We start from the raw sequence: 14879 nt of genomic DNA on the forward strand, positions 1-14879 counted from the left end.
TTTAAACACTATTTAGAAATTAAAATTTTTTAAACTTTTTTTAAATAATGCTAATTGATTCCTATCTGATTAAAAATTTAACATGTCAGTCCCTATTTATTTAAAAAATTCTTATTTATATCACTTTTAATATGCATTTATATTTTTATTCCAAAATTAAATTTTAACAATAGCTTCTCAAAGTTTAAGAATGCATAATTTTATTAGTCTTAGAGCATCTCCAATGGTGCAATCCATTATTTGGTTCTTTGTGGGACCCATTAGTTCACATCATCTTGAAGCAACTCATTCCAATTTTCACTCCAATGGTGTAATTTTAAAAAACTCATATTGGGTCCCACAATTTTACTTTGTATATTAATATTTTATTCATACTAAATTTTATTTGATTTAAAATAATAATATAAATTTTAATTAATATAAAATAAATAAAATCAAACATAAAATTTAAAATTAGGGTTAATGAACTTTTTGGTCCCTCTAAATATTGCAGATTTCGTTTTTAGTCCCTACAAAAGTTTCCTATAAGAAATAGTCCCTTCAAAATTTTTCGTCTAAACTATTGGTCCCTAACGTCAAATTTGCTAGAGATTAGCTATGACTTTACCCACTGATTAGCTACGAAATTTGACGTTAGGGACCAATAATTCGGAAGAAAATTTTTGAAGGGACGATATCTTGAAGGAAAATTTTGGAGGGACTAAAAACGAAATTTGAAATATTTAAAGGGACGAAAAAGTTCATTAACCCTTAAAATTATAATTATAATTAATCTCAAATGCATTACATATAATTAAAAACAATAAAAATATAATTAAAAACAATAAAAATAAATTACATAACAAAATTACTCAAATTTAATTTTCATCGTCCTCATGTCCAAAACGTTCCCAAATATGCTCGACTAGATCTCCTTGAAGTTGGCGATGAACTTTTTTTTCACGAAGATTTGCTCTTCTTTGTAGTCTTGTTGCAAGATTCGGATGAGAACCGGTAAATGTTTCAGTCGTTGAGTTGTTGTTACCTACATTATCGTAAGAGTAATCAAAATCACCTTCATATGTATGTTGTTCGTCTTCGACAATCATGTTGTGCAATATGATGCAAGCATATATGGTATGCTTGAGGGTTTCCATGTGCCAAGCACGCGCTGGACCACGTATTATTGCAAAACGAGATTGAAGCACTCCAAATGCCCGTTCCACATCCTTTCTAGCTGATTCTTGGTGTTGTGCAAATAGTTTTCTCTTTTCTCCTTGCGGCATCGAAATGGTTTTGACAAATGTAGCCCACTCAAGATATATACCATCCGCTAAATAATACCCCATATTATATGAAGATCCATTGATTGTGTATTGCACACTAGCAGCACGTCCTTCCAAAATATCATTAAACACATTGGATTGGTTTAACACATTAATGTCATTGTTCGAACCTGCAATACCAAAAAATGCATGCCAAATCCACAGGTCTTGCGATTAGGGATGGCAACGGGTGCCCGTGGGTGCGGGTTTTATACTACCCAAACCCGCACCCGAAATTACCACCCGAACCCGAACCCAAACCCAAAAGCTATTCGGGTGACAAAATAACACCCACGCTGTCGCGGGCGAAAAACCGTTTTGTTCCTCTTTTTTGTGGATGAGACACCTGATGCCTTCTTTGGGCTCGAGTGCTCATAAAAAATGATTTTTCTTTTGTATCGACCAAACTTTTTATTATTTCCAAAGGAGGAAAAGGAAAAAAGCTGCAATAACCTAAAAGTGGGGGGAGAGATCTTGGGTAAGAGGGTTGGTTATACGAAGGGAAGGTATTAGCACCCAACGTATCTATAGTACTCTATAGGTTTCTTTGCTTTGTTTTTCATTCCATGTTATTGAGAGGTTCTTGTGAAATAGGTGGGACCTAAGGTGTTTGTTTGATTATGCTCGCAAAGATCATCGTGATCCTCTGCATACATATCCCCTAGAGGGAATCAGAGCATCTGTAGCTCGGGGTCTACGGGTGCTAAGGTTTGAATGGTTTTTTTCTGTTTTGTTTTGCTCGCCAAGGATCGACCTTGTGCCTACGTATTCTCAAAGGGATGTTGAGAAAGTCAGAGCAATCGTAGTTCTCACTTATGCTAGTGGAAGCAAAGGAAAATAGACAAATGTCGTCTAAATGCTAGATGTATCTAATCTATATCATCACATACATCTGTTTGATTTTTTTTTGTTTGTTTAACCAGCCTTGTGGCAAAAACTTTCAATGAAGTCAGCCTTGTGACAAAAAGTTTTGATTAATCAGCCAGCCTCGTGGCAAAAGTTTCAATGAAGTCAGCCTTGTGACAAAAACTTTGATTAATCATCCAGTACGGTGGTAAAACAGTTTGATTGATTAGCCAGCCTTGTGGCAAAAGAAGATTGATTGATTAGCCAGACTTGTGGCAAAAAGTTTGATTGATTGATTGTTTGTGATGATATATAAGAGATACTCCTAGCATAGAGATGAAAAATGTCTAATCTCCTAGGGTATTTGATTTGGATATTGGGGGATGCTTATAAGAAGCCCGTGGGTCCTTGTACGAAGCCCAAGAGGAGGCTATCCGAGGGTCCTTGCATTGTAAGCCCAAGAGGAGGCTATGGGAGGGACAATCCAGGGTCCTTGCATTGTAAGCCCAAGAGGAGGCTATGGGAGGGTCACTCGTTTGTACAAAGCCCAAGGGGAGGCATGGTATAGTTGGTTTGAGCTCTTAGAGCGATTTCACCGGGAAACCATACTCTATGTCCTAACCTAAACTAGGGAGATTCTTTGCATGAAGCCCAATAGGAGGCTATGGGGAACCTAGTGTTGTACTAAGTTGAACAAGTATAATAACACAATCACACATATGAACAAACATGAACAAGTATGAACAAACATGAACAGGTATGAACAATTATATATATGACAAAGTGTGTGTATATAATGGAGTTTATGAAGGAAATATACCTGTAAGCATGATCCATTTGTATACACAGGGCTCGGGACTCACACTCGGGGAGAAGTCCACTTGAATTTATTCAACAGCTATGTAAACAGGTATTTACAAAAGGGCTTGGGACTTATACCTACATGGAGGCCCATGGTATTTTTGGGAAGATTTAAAGAAAAAACCTTCATTTTTGGTTTGTTACTCAAAGTTAAAAATCAAACTGATCGAGATATGTACAAAAGGCGTACAATGAAATACCTAATTTCATGTACTGGAGTGGGTATGTACAAAAGGGGCTCGGGACTTATACCTACATGGAGGCCCATGGTATATTGAAAAGTTTTGAAGTTTCTTTGAAGATGATTTGAAAATTGTTTGAAAAGATTTTATTTTGAAGAAGTTTTATTGTTTTGAAAACTGTACAAAAAGAAAAGAAATGGGACTTACACTCTCTAATATTCGAGAGGCCCCTGTTTTATTTTCATAAAACAGGGTGGATGGTTTGAAAAAGATGTGTGATTTGTTGTTAAAAAAACTGTTTGAAAGTTTTGGAAAAAAGTTTTCTGTACAAAGAAAGACGAAAGGGACTTATACTCTCTAATATTCGAGAGGCCCCACTTCGTTTTGAAAATCAATTGATCAATTAAAAGATTTGATCAATAGTTTTCTTTGAAAATCAAAAGAAAATGGTTTATCGTTTTTTGAAAAGAATCGCGATCGCTTATTTAAAATGATTTGAATTTTGAAAGAAGTTAATTTAATCAAGATAAACAAAAAGATTGCCTTAAATTGACACTTAGATGATTAGGGTTTGATCACAAAAATATTTACAAGTGATTAGGTTAAAAATTAAATGAAAAACAATATTTAAAGTATTAAAAAAAACACTTAAAATGTATCATTTTAAACCTAATTAAAAACATATTAAATAAATATTTTTTTTGGTATTGTCAAAATATGTATATTAAATAAGAAGTGTGTAAAAAATGAATCAAAAATGAGTTGATTTGAATGGTTAAATTAAATGATGAAGTTGTGTAAAAAATTGAAGAAAAAAAAGTTGTAAAAAAAATGGTTTGGTCCTGCCAGGGTTTGAACTCACGCCCTCTCTCTCATCAACCAAAACACTTGCCAACTGAGCCACGCTTGTGGCTTGTAATACATATGCTTCCATTTAATTATATTTTGAAATTGATATTTGAAATTTTTGAACCAAAAAACGCGCCAAGAACACAATCCCAACTGAAATTTGAAAATCTCTAAAACTGTGTTGTTTTGATCAAGTAGATAGTCTATCTTGCTCGGTTTTGGACGAGGAACACAATGGTACCAATTAATTTCATTTATTTTTGCTCTAAGATGGTTAATTTTCTGATGAACACGAAGAACCCTAGAACTGAAATTCAATGTGAAATCGTGTATGATCATGTTATGATGCAATTGATTGAGGGTTAATGATCCTCATAGGTGCAGAAACAAGATGGTATGCTCATATTTCATTTATGATGCGTGCAAGTATGAGTTTGAAGTTCAAGTGCACTTACCTCAAAAACGGCCAAACTGAGAATTGGATTTTGATCTGGAGATGTTACAGATGCTTTGTATCAATCTGAATAGCTTCAATGATGATTATGGAAGGTGTCTGGATGCTTGGAACCATATGAATTCATCTGTGCTAAGCTGTGGTACCCGAACTGCATAACCTTGGAGTGTGAATCGAATCTGAAGATTATGAGGTTACAGATCATATGTAAGTGTTTGGATAGTTCATATGTGATATATGTGAGGTGTTAGAAGTGTTATTTTGGACAGAAATGATCTTGAATGGATTTTGGCATGATAAGGCTTAGATTATGCATATTTGAGAAGTGAGGTAGTGATTCTGAGTTTTTGGTGTTTTTGGGGTGTGTGGATGGATCAAACACATCACATATGATGTTTATAAGTTGTTAGAACCCTCACTTTGCTTAGAAATTGCAAGAGATGGAAATTGCAATTCTCCCTCTTTGAAACTCATGAAACTTGTAACTTAAGAAAGAAAAGAGAAAACCTATAATTTGTGAGGTTTTGGTGTGAATTTGGAAGTGATTTGAACCTCTATTTATAGGCCATGAGTTCTGAACTCAGAACTTTGCAAGTTGCCCAAAGAGTGGTGATTTGGCATTTGGAGATAGAAAGGAATCTTGCCATTAAATGCATATGGTTAAAAGTGACTTAACCATGGTTATTTTTCTAAGCTTCTTATCTCTTTCCTATCTGATCCTAAACCAGAAAATATCTTCTAATTATTGCATTGGTGTGTCATCACTTGCATTATTGGCCATATAGTATAGAAACTTAGTGAAAATGGCTTGAAATTTCATGCTTAATGACCTCTAATGTCAAAATTCAAAACCATAGCTATGCTCCATATTTTTTCATGCTCTTGGACATTTTGGAAAGCTCATGTTACACACTTCAAAACCCTAGTTGAAAGTTTCTTCAAGATCTTTAAGGAAGTGGGTGAAAAAAATCCATGAACTTTGAGAAAAATGAGGTTTTAAGTGAAGTTTTCAAAAAGTACCAACTTTGAACCTCCATTTCTCTTAAATGGTTGATCTTATGGAAAAAAATTATATGTGTCAAAGTTGTTTATTGGATCAAAATCTACAACTTTCATGTTGGAAGTTTTTTTCAGTTTGTAGGTGAAATTTTGAGTTATTCCCTTTCAAAGTTTGGAAAAAACCATGAAAAACACTTAGAAAAATTTTCTAAGTATGAAAGTCAAACTTTTGACTTTTTGATTCTTGATTGATTTTCTTGATTTTTCTTGATCAAATGACTTCTCATATCATATATTGATGATTTAAAACTTTAAAAGTCATGGTTGACCAAAATTCCCCAAAAGTCAATGGTGATCTTGTACAGTTGACTTTTTCAGACGAATCGCGTTTCTGGAGATTTCAAATGAAACAGGCTATCCTCACCAAATGAATGGTATGAATGGATCACATTGAGGCATTAGAGGATATTGAGCCATGGTTTGAGTTGTGGCACCATGTCCTGATTAAAAAGTCAGTTGTTCAGTGAATTAGGTCAAAAACCCTAATTGTCGACCTGATGAAATTGATGACTGTGGACCTTGAATTGAGATGCAATTTCCATGGGATATTGTCATAGGGATTATTTGAGGATGATTGAAACCTTTGATTGACTCCCTGGGGGTTTTTAGGGTTTCCCAAATGTGATCCCTGATTTCAGTCCCTGATAGTTCAAAACCCTGATCTGAGGATTTGTCTGATCAATCTTTGTGTAGGAGATGTTATGAGCCAATGGATTAGGTCAAAATGATGCACTTGAGGTCTTGATATCATGTCCTAAGTCATTAGGTCAAATTCTGAGCAAAAGTCAGGAGTATGCTATCTTCAGGCAAAACCCTAATTCAGTCGATTCAAAGCTGTTGAGCTTGTTGAAATGAATCTCTGAGGACCAAATGTTGATTGTTGATGAAGGTGATTCTTTGAGATGAAGGGAGAACAAAACCCTAGTTGATCATTGCTTGTACTGATGAGTGATTTCTTGTTTAAATCCTGCTGAGTCACAAGTAGCAAACACAAGCTATGCCATTTGTTAGAGATGCAAATGATGCATATGCAATGATATGAGGTGGTATCTTAGGTCAAAAATTGGGGTATGACACACGCCCACACCCGTTGGGTTTGGGTTTTTTCACCCAAACCCAAACCCGCAACAAAATACATAAAATATATTTTTCTTACAACTTTCCATAAAAATATATATATATATATTATATATATATATTATATATATATATTATATATATTATATAATATATTATATTTATAAATATATATATATATATATATATATATATATATATATATATATATATATATATATATATATATATATATATATATATATTCGGGTGTGATTTCGGATTTCGGGCGCGGGTTTCACACTACCCAAACCCACACCCGAAATATCGGGTGGCACCCGAACCCAAACCCAAACCCAGTCAACTCGGGTTTTCACCCGTTGAAACGGGTTCGGGTGCGGGTAGGCCCCGCGGGTTTGGGTTTGTTTGCCATCCCTACTTGCGATGCCACTGCTTCAAGCATGATCGTGGGTTTACCATGATCACCTCGACAAAACTGTCCTTTCCATGCAACAGGACAATTCTTCCATTCCCAATGCATACAATCAATGGAACCTAGCATGCCTGGAAATCCAAGCGACTCCCCCATTTGTAAAAGATGTTCAACATCATTGTTATTAGGCCTTCGCAAATACTCGGCCCCAAATACCTCATTCACGCCCCTTACGAATCTCTCTAAGCACTCAATTGCAGTGCTTTCACCAATTCGAACATATTCGTCTACAATGTCAGCAGAAGATCCATATGCTAACATACGAATAGCAGAAGTGCACTTATGCAATGGTGAAAGACCCATTTTACCAATTGCATCGACCCTCATTTGAAAATATTCATCATAATTTCCAAGGGTTTCTACAATTCGAAGAAATAAATGCCTATGCATTCTAAACCTTCTACGAAATTGGGCATCTGTATATACTGGATTTTCTGAGAAGTAGTTGTTGACTAATCGTATATGCCCTTCTTCGCGATTCCGATTTATCACTGATCTTCTTTTTTTCCTTGATAAACTTCCAGATTGACGTTCCTTCTCGAGCATTGACAACAATAGTTCTTCATCTGTGTTGTCCATAAGTTCTTCTTCAATCACCTCCCAAAAAAGTTTGTTGAGGTTGTTTGAATTGTTTGAATCCATTGAAGTGATGGAATGGTGATAGAAAAATGATAAAAGAATAAGAGAAGGATGATAGGAAAATGATAGAAGAATGAGAGAGGGTGATAGAAAAGTGAGAAAAGAATGAAGGTATATATAAGGCTAGTTTGAATAATATTTAATTTGAATAACGACTAGTTTGAATAACGGCTAGTTTGAATAACGGCTAGTTTGAATAACGGCTAGTTTGAATAACGACTACTTTGAATAATATTTAGTTTGAATAACGGCTAGTTTGAATAACGGCTAGTTTGAATAATATTTAGTTTGAATAACGGCTAGTTTGAATAACGGCTAGTTTATCCCATGAGTATTTATATGTGGTCTAAAATACATATTTGGGTTGTTTGGTGGCGAAAAAAATACGGTAGAGTTTGTTGGTGGTGGGGGAAATTGAGAATTTTGAGGATTAGAATTTTGCTGATTTTGTATGAGATGGAACATAGATTGTTGAAAATTATATTGATTAGGGTCCATTTGACCTTAACAATAATAATTTGAACAAATAAGATGAAAAATTTGGTAAAATATATGATCAATTGAAGACTAATAGGATGATAAAATTGTGTGAGAGAAATAAATTTATGAGATACAATTTGAAAAATATTAACTTCTATTTATAACCAAACAAAATTTAAAAAAAAAAAGAAAAAAAAAAGAAGAGCCGTTGAAAAACGGTTATATTTTTATTAATATTTTAATGGAAATAACCGTTGCATTGCATTTGAACTCTTGCATATGTGGCGGACTACATGAACTGAAATGAGTTGGACAGCTGGCGGAAGGAACGAAACATCACATGCGTTGGAGAAGCTCTTAGGGTGAAATAGGCCTGACTGATAACAGGGGTTTACAGGTTAACCTACACAAGCTCAGGTCCCACATTGCTAGGTCTCAGATCCTAAAAAAAAGTCCTTTAAGTCTATCAGACCAATCCTAAAAAAAAGTCCTTTAAGTCTATCAGACCAATCTATTTAAAATATGAATAATTTATAAATTTAAAATATGAATAATTTTTTTATTATCATTATGTTATGTTTTGTATTTTGAATTAAAATACATAAATAAAATTTGATTATTTTGAAGAACTTGTGAAAATAAGATGAAAACACTTGATGAACATTGTTTTCATGAGTTCTCTTAAACAAATAGTCTCACAGTGATAATAGGTAAGTTAAAATAAGTCAATGCAAATAAATTTTTAGTCTCTTGGTCTTTTAGTTAGTTAATCTATTTAAACATTATTTTAACTGTTTATTTATCTATGTCTAAAACAAATATACTTTTATGTAGGCTAACTAGACCTTTAAAAATGCCAGGCTCAGGAATAGAAATAAGCTTATGAAGGGCTAGAGGCCAGACTTAGACTTTGTTTTTTTTTTTCACAGGTCAGACTTAGACTTGGTGCATATTATTAGTCTATATTTAAAACTATATGAATATTTATGAACTACAAAACAAAAAAAATATCGCGACGTGTAATATAAATTCGGAGGTAATATGAATTCGGAGCTATCACATGGATATCTTACTAGTTTTCATCTAACTTTCTATCGCTCCATTAAAAAACACTCCAAATGATTATGGAAGAAATGCTAGGAGAAAAAAAAAGATGATTTTATAACGAGGAAAGTGAAGAGCGAGTTTTGAAAACATAAAAAATAGATGAATTTTTTTTATCCGAGTAATCATCAAATTAGTTCTTGTATATGCAAGATGCTCTCAAACACGTCTCAATTCTATTAATATTTCAATTTAATTCAAATAGTGTAAAAAAAATCAATTTGGTCTCAATCTAGTATCTACTATCTACCCATTACTAAACAATTGACCAAACTACTTAATTTGCCCTTTCATCCAAATATTCTCACACTACAAAAAAGTCAATTTTGTAACCTACTAATTAAACCAACTTTTCATTACAAACTATCCATAAAGTCATTTCATCAACATACTATACATTAACATTTTGTACTAACTAGTAGAAGACGCACGGGTAATTCAAATCTTAAGATAAATAGTATATTATAAACGTATAAAAGAAATTTAAAAACTCAAATGCGGAATGTTAAATTAAGATTCATAAAATATAATATAGATGTAGTGAAGTTATATATAGTAGATATTTAATACATAATGAAAATTCAAATTTAAAAACATATCACTAATATCTTCAAAATACTTTTTTTTTTTTATATAAATTATGGGTGTTATTGATTTAGAATTTTCCATAATAAATTTATGCAAATATAATCACACAAAAAAATAAAATAATATAACCTTTAATAATAATTTAAAGAAAGAGTTTATTTATATCAACCAATTATTTTATTAAATTAGAAAAAAAAAAGTTTTTTACCTTCCAAAATTTTGATTCGTTGATAACTTTTTAATTATCCATTGCCATAGTAACATGATATATTTCTATATCATCAACATATAAGGGTTAATTAATGACAATATATTACAAAATGATTAAAGAATATAATGATAAATTTATTAGTTAATGATTCTTTTAAAGTTTTCTAAATAGTTTAGGGATGTAAATAATAATTAAACCTAAAATAAACACAGTACATTTTTTAAAAAGTATGGAATGCATTGGGAATACTACTGTCATTGGCTAAGGAGTATTAATTCAAACTGTTATAGGATAAAATAAGCACAAAGGTATGTTTAAAAAAAAAATACACATTGAAGTAGTGAAAAGATGCAGAAGAACAATATGGTTTTGAAACATAGGGTTAATGAACTTTTTGGTCCCTCTAAATATTGCAAATTTCGTTTTTAGTCCCTTCAAAATTTTCCTTTAAGAAATCGTCCCTTCAAAATTTTTCATCTAAACTATTGGTCCCTAATGTCAAATTTGCTAGAGATTAGCTACGACTTTAGCTACTAATTAGCTACGAAAGTTGACGTTAGGGACCAATAGTTCAGAAGAAAAATTTTGAAGGGACGATTTCTTAAAGGAAAATTTTGGAGGGACTAAAAACGAAATCTGTAATATTTAAAGGGACGAAAAAGTTCATTAACCCTTGAAACATATAGCAAAAACGACAAAATATAAATATGGCTTTGCCTCATACCAAGAATATATTGTAACCATGTAAGAAAACACTACAAGAAAATCTGTGTTTAGCTACGACCAAAATAGAAGTTAATTGGTAGCTAATCCCTATCAAACAGAATTAGTTGGAGATTAGTTGTGGAATAACTATAATATGAGCCGTAGCATGGATTGAGTGGCTAATTATCTAGACCAAAATTTCCTAGCAAAATTCAAGCTAATATTTCAATTTTCCTAGCTAAATCCAAACTAAACTGTAGCAAAATCACAGTATTAAACTTAAGTTTCCAAACAAAACAGCTACAATATCACCGCAAAAATATCATAGCAAATCTCAAGCTATTTTTAAATATATTTATAATTATTTTTATCTGAACTAATCCGACTAGATTAAAATTATTCATAAAAATTAAGTATGCTAGTTAAAAAATTTATTAATTATTTCATCAACTAATACTTCTTGTTAAGATATTCATTATGAAACACAAATCAAATAATTTTGTATTTCAAAATTGATCCAAAGACATTGGAACCAAGCCAATGATCCAGTTTGTTACCACAGAGATACAAGTTATTTGTTTAATCTTCACAACAAAATTTTAGCAGACAAATCAAATAAAGTATTTTGGTCGAAGTCTAATTCAACATGCATAAAATTTTGTGAATTTTCATCTTAAAAAGTCATTGCAACAAATCTATGAAACATGACACTGATACATCAATGTCAATGTTGGTTTCAGACACCGATAATGACATAGACACTTAGGTGTCCGTGCTAGAGAGGGATCTACATGTCCAAAGCAACTCAACCCAAAGGTAAAAAACAATAATTCTCTATCAAGCAAAATTCCAAAATTCATGTTACTCATTTGGATGCTAACAATGGTAGTAATACTTTATAGAGCCTGCATTTCTAAACTAGTATGCTCACTGTTGTTAGCAGAAGAGGAGAATGAGGATCCAACACTTTCCTTTTCACCGGTAGCCTTCATTTCTTGAATCGGAGGAGCGTTTATGAGGGTCGTTTTAGAGGAAAGACTTTCTGAGAGGCGTCCCTTCATTTCCCTGTGCTCTTGACACAAGGCACACCAGTGCATGAAACAGTGACACAACAAGGATCAGCAGGAGAATTCTGAAGTCATCAAAAGAGTAAGACAATTGTTAAGAAAGACAAGGTTCCATGTTCTGCGTAAACCATAAATGCTAGATGAAATATAGCACGTAACACCGATCCCTTAAAATGCTATAGCGGATAACTGAATATCGGGCAATATTGTAGATTAGAAAGGAGTACCAATTAACTATTTCAGTATAATCTATTAACTTAAGGGGTTGCTCATTTTATTGTGTAAGTGAGAGCGTGTGGAGCACACATGTGCGTGCGTGTGTGTGTGTCTGTGCACGCTCGCGTGTATATATATTGTATGATTTTCCTGCAATAGAAACAGTATAAAGTTGAGTACAAAGTTCAGTATTCAGTATCAAGTGAAAATTTGGATGCTAAATTAAAATCTGAATTGCAAAAAGGATGTTTCATAAATTGTGAACCACATTATATAACACAAGATAGAAAAAGCAATTTTATGCTGATAGAAAAGATAAGATTTATTTTGTGACTTACTGCATATACTAAAACCTGGCCATCTTCCATTGTCTTAAATGACATTGTTGTCTCCCTGTGATGTACATAAGAAGAAATAAATAAATTGATAAAATATCAAAGGCTCAACTAGTAAAATAAGCTTTTCAGCATATAATATGAAATATACATGCAAAACAATGATCTAGTAAAATAATCTTCTTCAACATATAATATGAAATATACAAGTAGAATAAGCGCAGTAGCTACTCAAATATTCCGAAAGTCAAATTCTATTTTCTTATAGAAAAGTACTTTTACTGTAAATGTAATTTCTCATATACAAACCAAACACACATTTATATGTTAAAATTTACAAATGATCCAGTATATCTTTTTATTGTTCTATTAAATAAAAGCAGTTCTCAGAGAATAACATATTATATATCATCCCCTGTACAAAAACTCCTTTACTAGGATTGCTCGGCTGTATCGAACGGTAGGAGATAAACTAACAAGAGAATACGTGAGGCTTGGCTTCAGAATTCTAAAGGAAGATGGTACAACCTGACCAGCACCATAGACAAGAAGCTGCAGAGAAATATAACAGCAAGAAGTTAAAAAGATCTGATATTACGGTAACACAATACTCGCTCCATCTTGTTTTGAGAAATCTAAGAAATTGTAGATGGACATATACTTACATTGCAGGCATTCCCAGACTTGCATCCAAAACCTTCGCCTATACAAGGTTCGATGAAAGATATATTTATGGAAACATTCGAAGAACTTGTGAAAGTTGTTGAGGCTGTAACATATGCTATTGGTGGAATTGTGTCTGAAAAAAGTAAAAATGACTTTTTATCATTCCTAAGACACGCGACATGATTTAAAAGGGCAAATTCCATTGGTAATAACAAAATGATAAATAAAAGCATAAGGAATGAAGTATGGTTTCTTAACCAACAGTCCAATTGTACCTAGCACAGCCCACAAAGCTACTATTTCCATTTGTGCAGACTTCAAAACTATTATTTCCATCTTGCAAGCTTGAGTATGTAACTCTCCAATTTGTGCAGACTGACGCGGCCCCATCAGCAAGCTGCACACATAATAACGAACTTGTGAGACTATTTAATTGAGTTTATAGAAACAACTTATTGGCCTAAATACCGACGAAGCCATCAGAAAGTTACCAACTGGGCATAAACATAAGAAGCATACACAACTAGTGACATACAAACCTTACAACTGAGGCTACAATTTGAGCGAGTACAGTTACTACCAGAATTAAGAACTTCGAAAGCAAATGTTGTTGAGTTCAAGTGAGAAAAGGCACGAGGTGCTTTGAAGAATTTCACAGTTCTTAATTTTGTGAAATTATTCCATGATTCAAGTGTCTATTGAACAAACTTTTAACATACCAATGAAACGTCTTGCTAGAATTTAAAGCTTTAAGTCAACCCTTTTATAATTGTTGAGCAATGAGATGGCACAACCACTTTCAGCCACTAGACTTTAGCATAGAGATGGCTTGAGAAGGTACGAATTCTATAATGGCGAATTTGTATTCAAACTTTCTTGAAAACTGACGTTATATGCTTTTAACCTTCACCTAAATTATCAGCTTAAGTAAATCTTAGAGAGAAACTAGACTTTAGATCCTCCAAGTCATATTCTCAATAAATTTTATCTAGGACGGAAGACTCAGACTAATTATCTGATAGTTAACTTAATTCTCATATGTTTGATGACCTAATCATTGGACTCGATCCACATCAGCACAGCTTCTAAAGCAGTGAGAATAAGAGTTCGTTAGAGTTTTCCCTGATTTTAATGGATTTTCCGTTATAAAAGAGGAAGTAGGGGGAGTGGGAAATGCATTCAGAAATATTGTTTGGAAACAGTTAGAAGAGATTTCTCTCTGGATTATAAAAGTGAAATACCTAGGGAAAATATGTTTATATGGTGGTGATGGACTAGTGCACGATTGAGAAAGTTCGGGTGGATCACTTTGACCTCTCCCAAAGTAAATCAAAATATAAAAAATGTTAAAGACAAGATCAATAAAACACATATTGTAACAGAACATCAATGTAGAAAAGCATTACCATTGTTTTTAACAAGTCTATCCTTTGAAGCTTTGCCCATAAATTATCCCTCACTTGCTCTGCCTCAAATTCTGTGAACAACAAAATGAGAAGAACCATATCAATATGAACCCTGTCGAAAAATTTGCAGCACTGTGCTGAGCAACAAAATTATTAATAATATATTTTTTTTAACTTTAATAAAATTAAATATTTATTTATCTCACGGGTCACTATCAATACAATATTTAATTTATTTTAATCGATCATTACACACTTTCTCTTTCTTAATTAAAATTTCAAATTACTCTCAAATTTTCTTCCCACACTTTCTTACTTTCATTTTAATTTTTTTTCTCTATTTATGTATCAACTCTAA

General features: G+C 32.8%; 2 protein-coding genes across 5 annotated transcripts; both read right to left on the bottom strand.

Annotated features, from left to right (window-relative positions):
* Positions 1–857: 857 nt before the first annotated feature.
* Positions 858–7746, bottom strand: LOC131641324 (uncharacterized). Its single transcript, XM_058911626.1, has 2 exons — positions 7089–7746; positions 858–1435 (listed from the first exon to the last, which is right to left on the bottom strand). Exons 1-2 carry the CDS (start codon positions 7744–7746, stop codon positions 858–860), a joined length of 1236 nt encoding a protein of 411 aa, XP_058767609.1.
* Positions 7747–11648: 3902 nt separating this feature from the next.
* On the bottom strand, positions 11649–14642 carry LOC131641322 (uncharacterized). 4 transcript variants are annotated; one of them, XM_058911623.1, is made up of 6 exons: positions 14522–14642; positions 13391–13512; positions 13115–13248; positions 12885–13001; positions 12453–12507; positions 11649–11963 (listed from the first exon to the last, which is right to left on the bottom strand). In XM_058911623.1, exons 2-5 carry the CDS (start codon positions 13503–13505, stop codon positions 12487–12489), a joined length of 387 nt encoding a protein of 128 aa, XP_058767606.1. In that variant the 5' UTR covers positions 13506–13512; positions 14522–14642; the 3' UTR covers positions 11649–11963; positions 12453–12486. The 4 variants fall into 4 exon arrangements, with proteins under 4 accessions (XP_058767606.1, XP_058767604.1, XP_058767607.1 ...); XM_058911621.1 differs by lacking the exon at positions 12885–13001 and having other exon boundaries at positions 14522–14636; XM_058911622.1 differs by lacking the exons at positions 11649–11963; positions 12453–12507 and having other exon boundaries at positions 12554–13001.
* Positions 14643–14879: the final 237 nt, after the last annotated feature.

The sequence above is a fragment of the Vicia villosa genome, unplaced genomic scaffold (assembly GCF_029867415.1).
Source record: "Vicia villosa cultivar HV-30 ecotype Madison, WI unplaced genomic scaffold, Vvil1.0 ctg.003663F_1_1, whole genome shotgun sequence".
Lineage (NCBI taxonomy): Eukaryota > Viridiplantae > Streptophyta > Magnoliopsida > Fabales > Fabaceae > Vicia > Vicia villosa.

Coding starts and splice junctions, on each gene's coding strand:
- LOC131641322 (XM_058911621.1), bottom strand. CDS start 14,620: ATGGTTCTTCTCATTTTGTTGTTCACAGAATTTGAGGCAGAGCAAGTG. Junction 13,513..14,521: donor TAGACTTGTTAAAAACAATG/GTAATGCTTTTC, acceptor TTATGTGTGCAG/CTTGCTGATGGGGCCGCGTC. Junction 12,508..13,114: donor AGTCTGGGAATGCCTGCAAT/GTAAGTATATGT, acceptor TGTACATCACAG/GGAGACAACAATGTCATTTA.
- LOC131641324 (XM_058911626.1), bottom strand. CDS start 7,746: ATGGATTCAAACAATTCAAACAACCTCAACAAACTTTTTTGGGAGGTG. Junction 1,436..7,088: donor GTTTTGTCGAGGTGATCATG/GTAAACCCACGA, acceptor TTGGTATTGCAG/GTTCGAACAATGACATTAAT.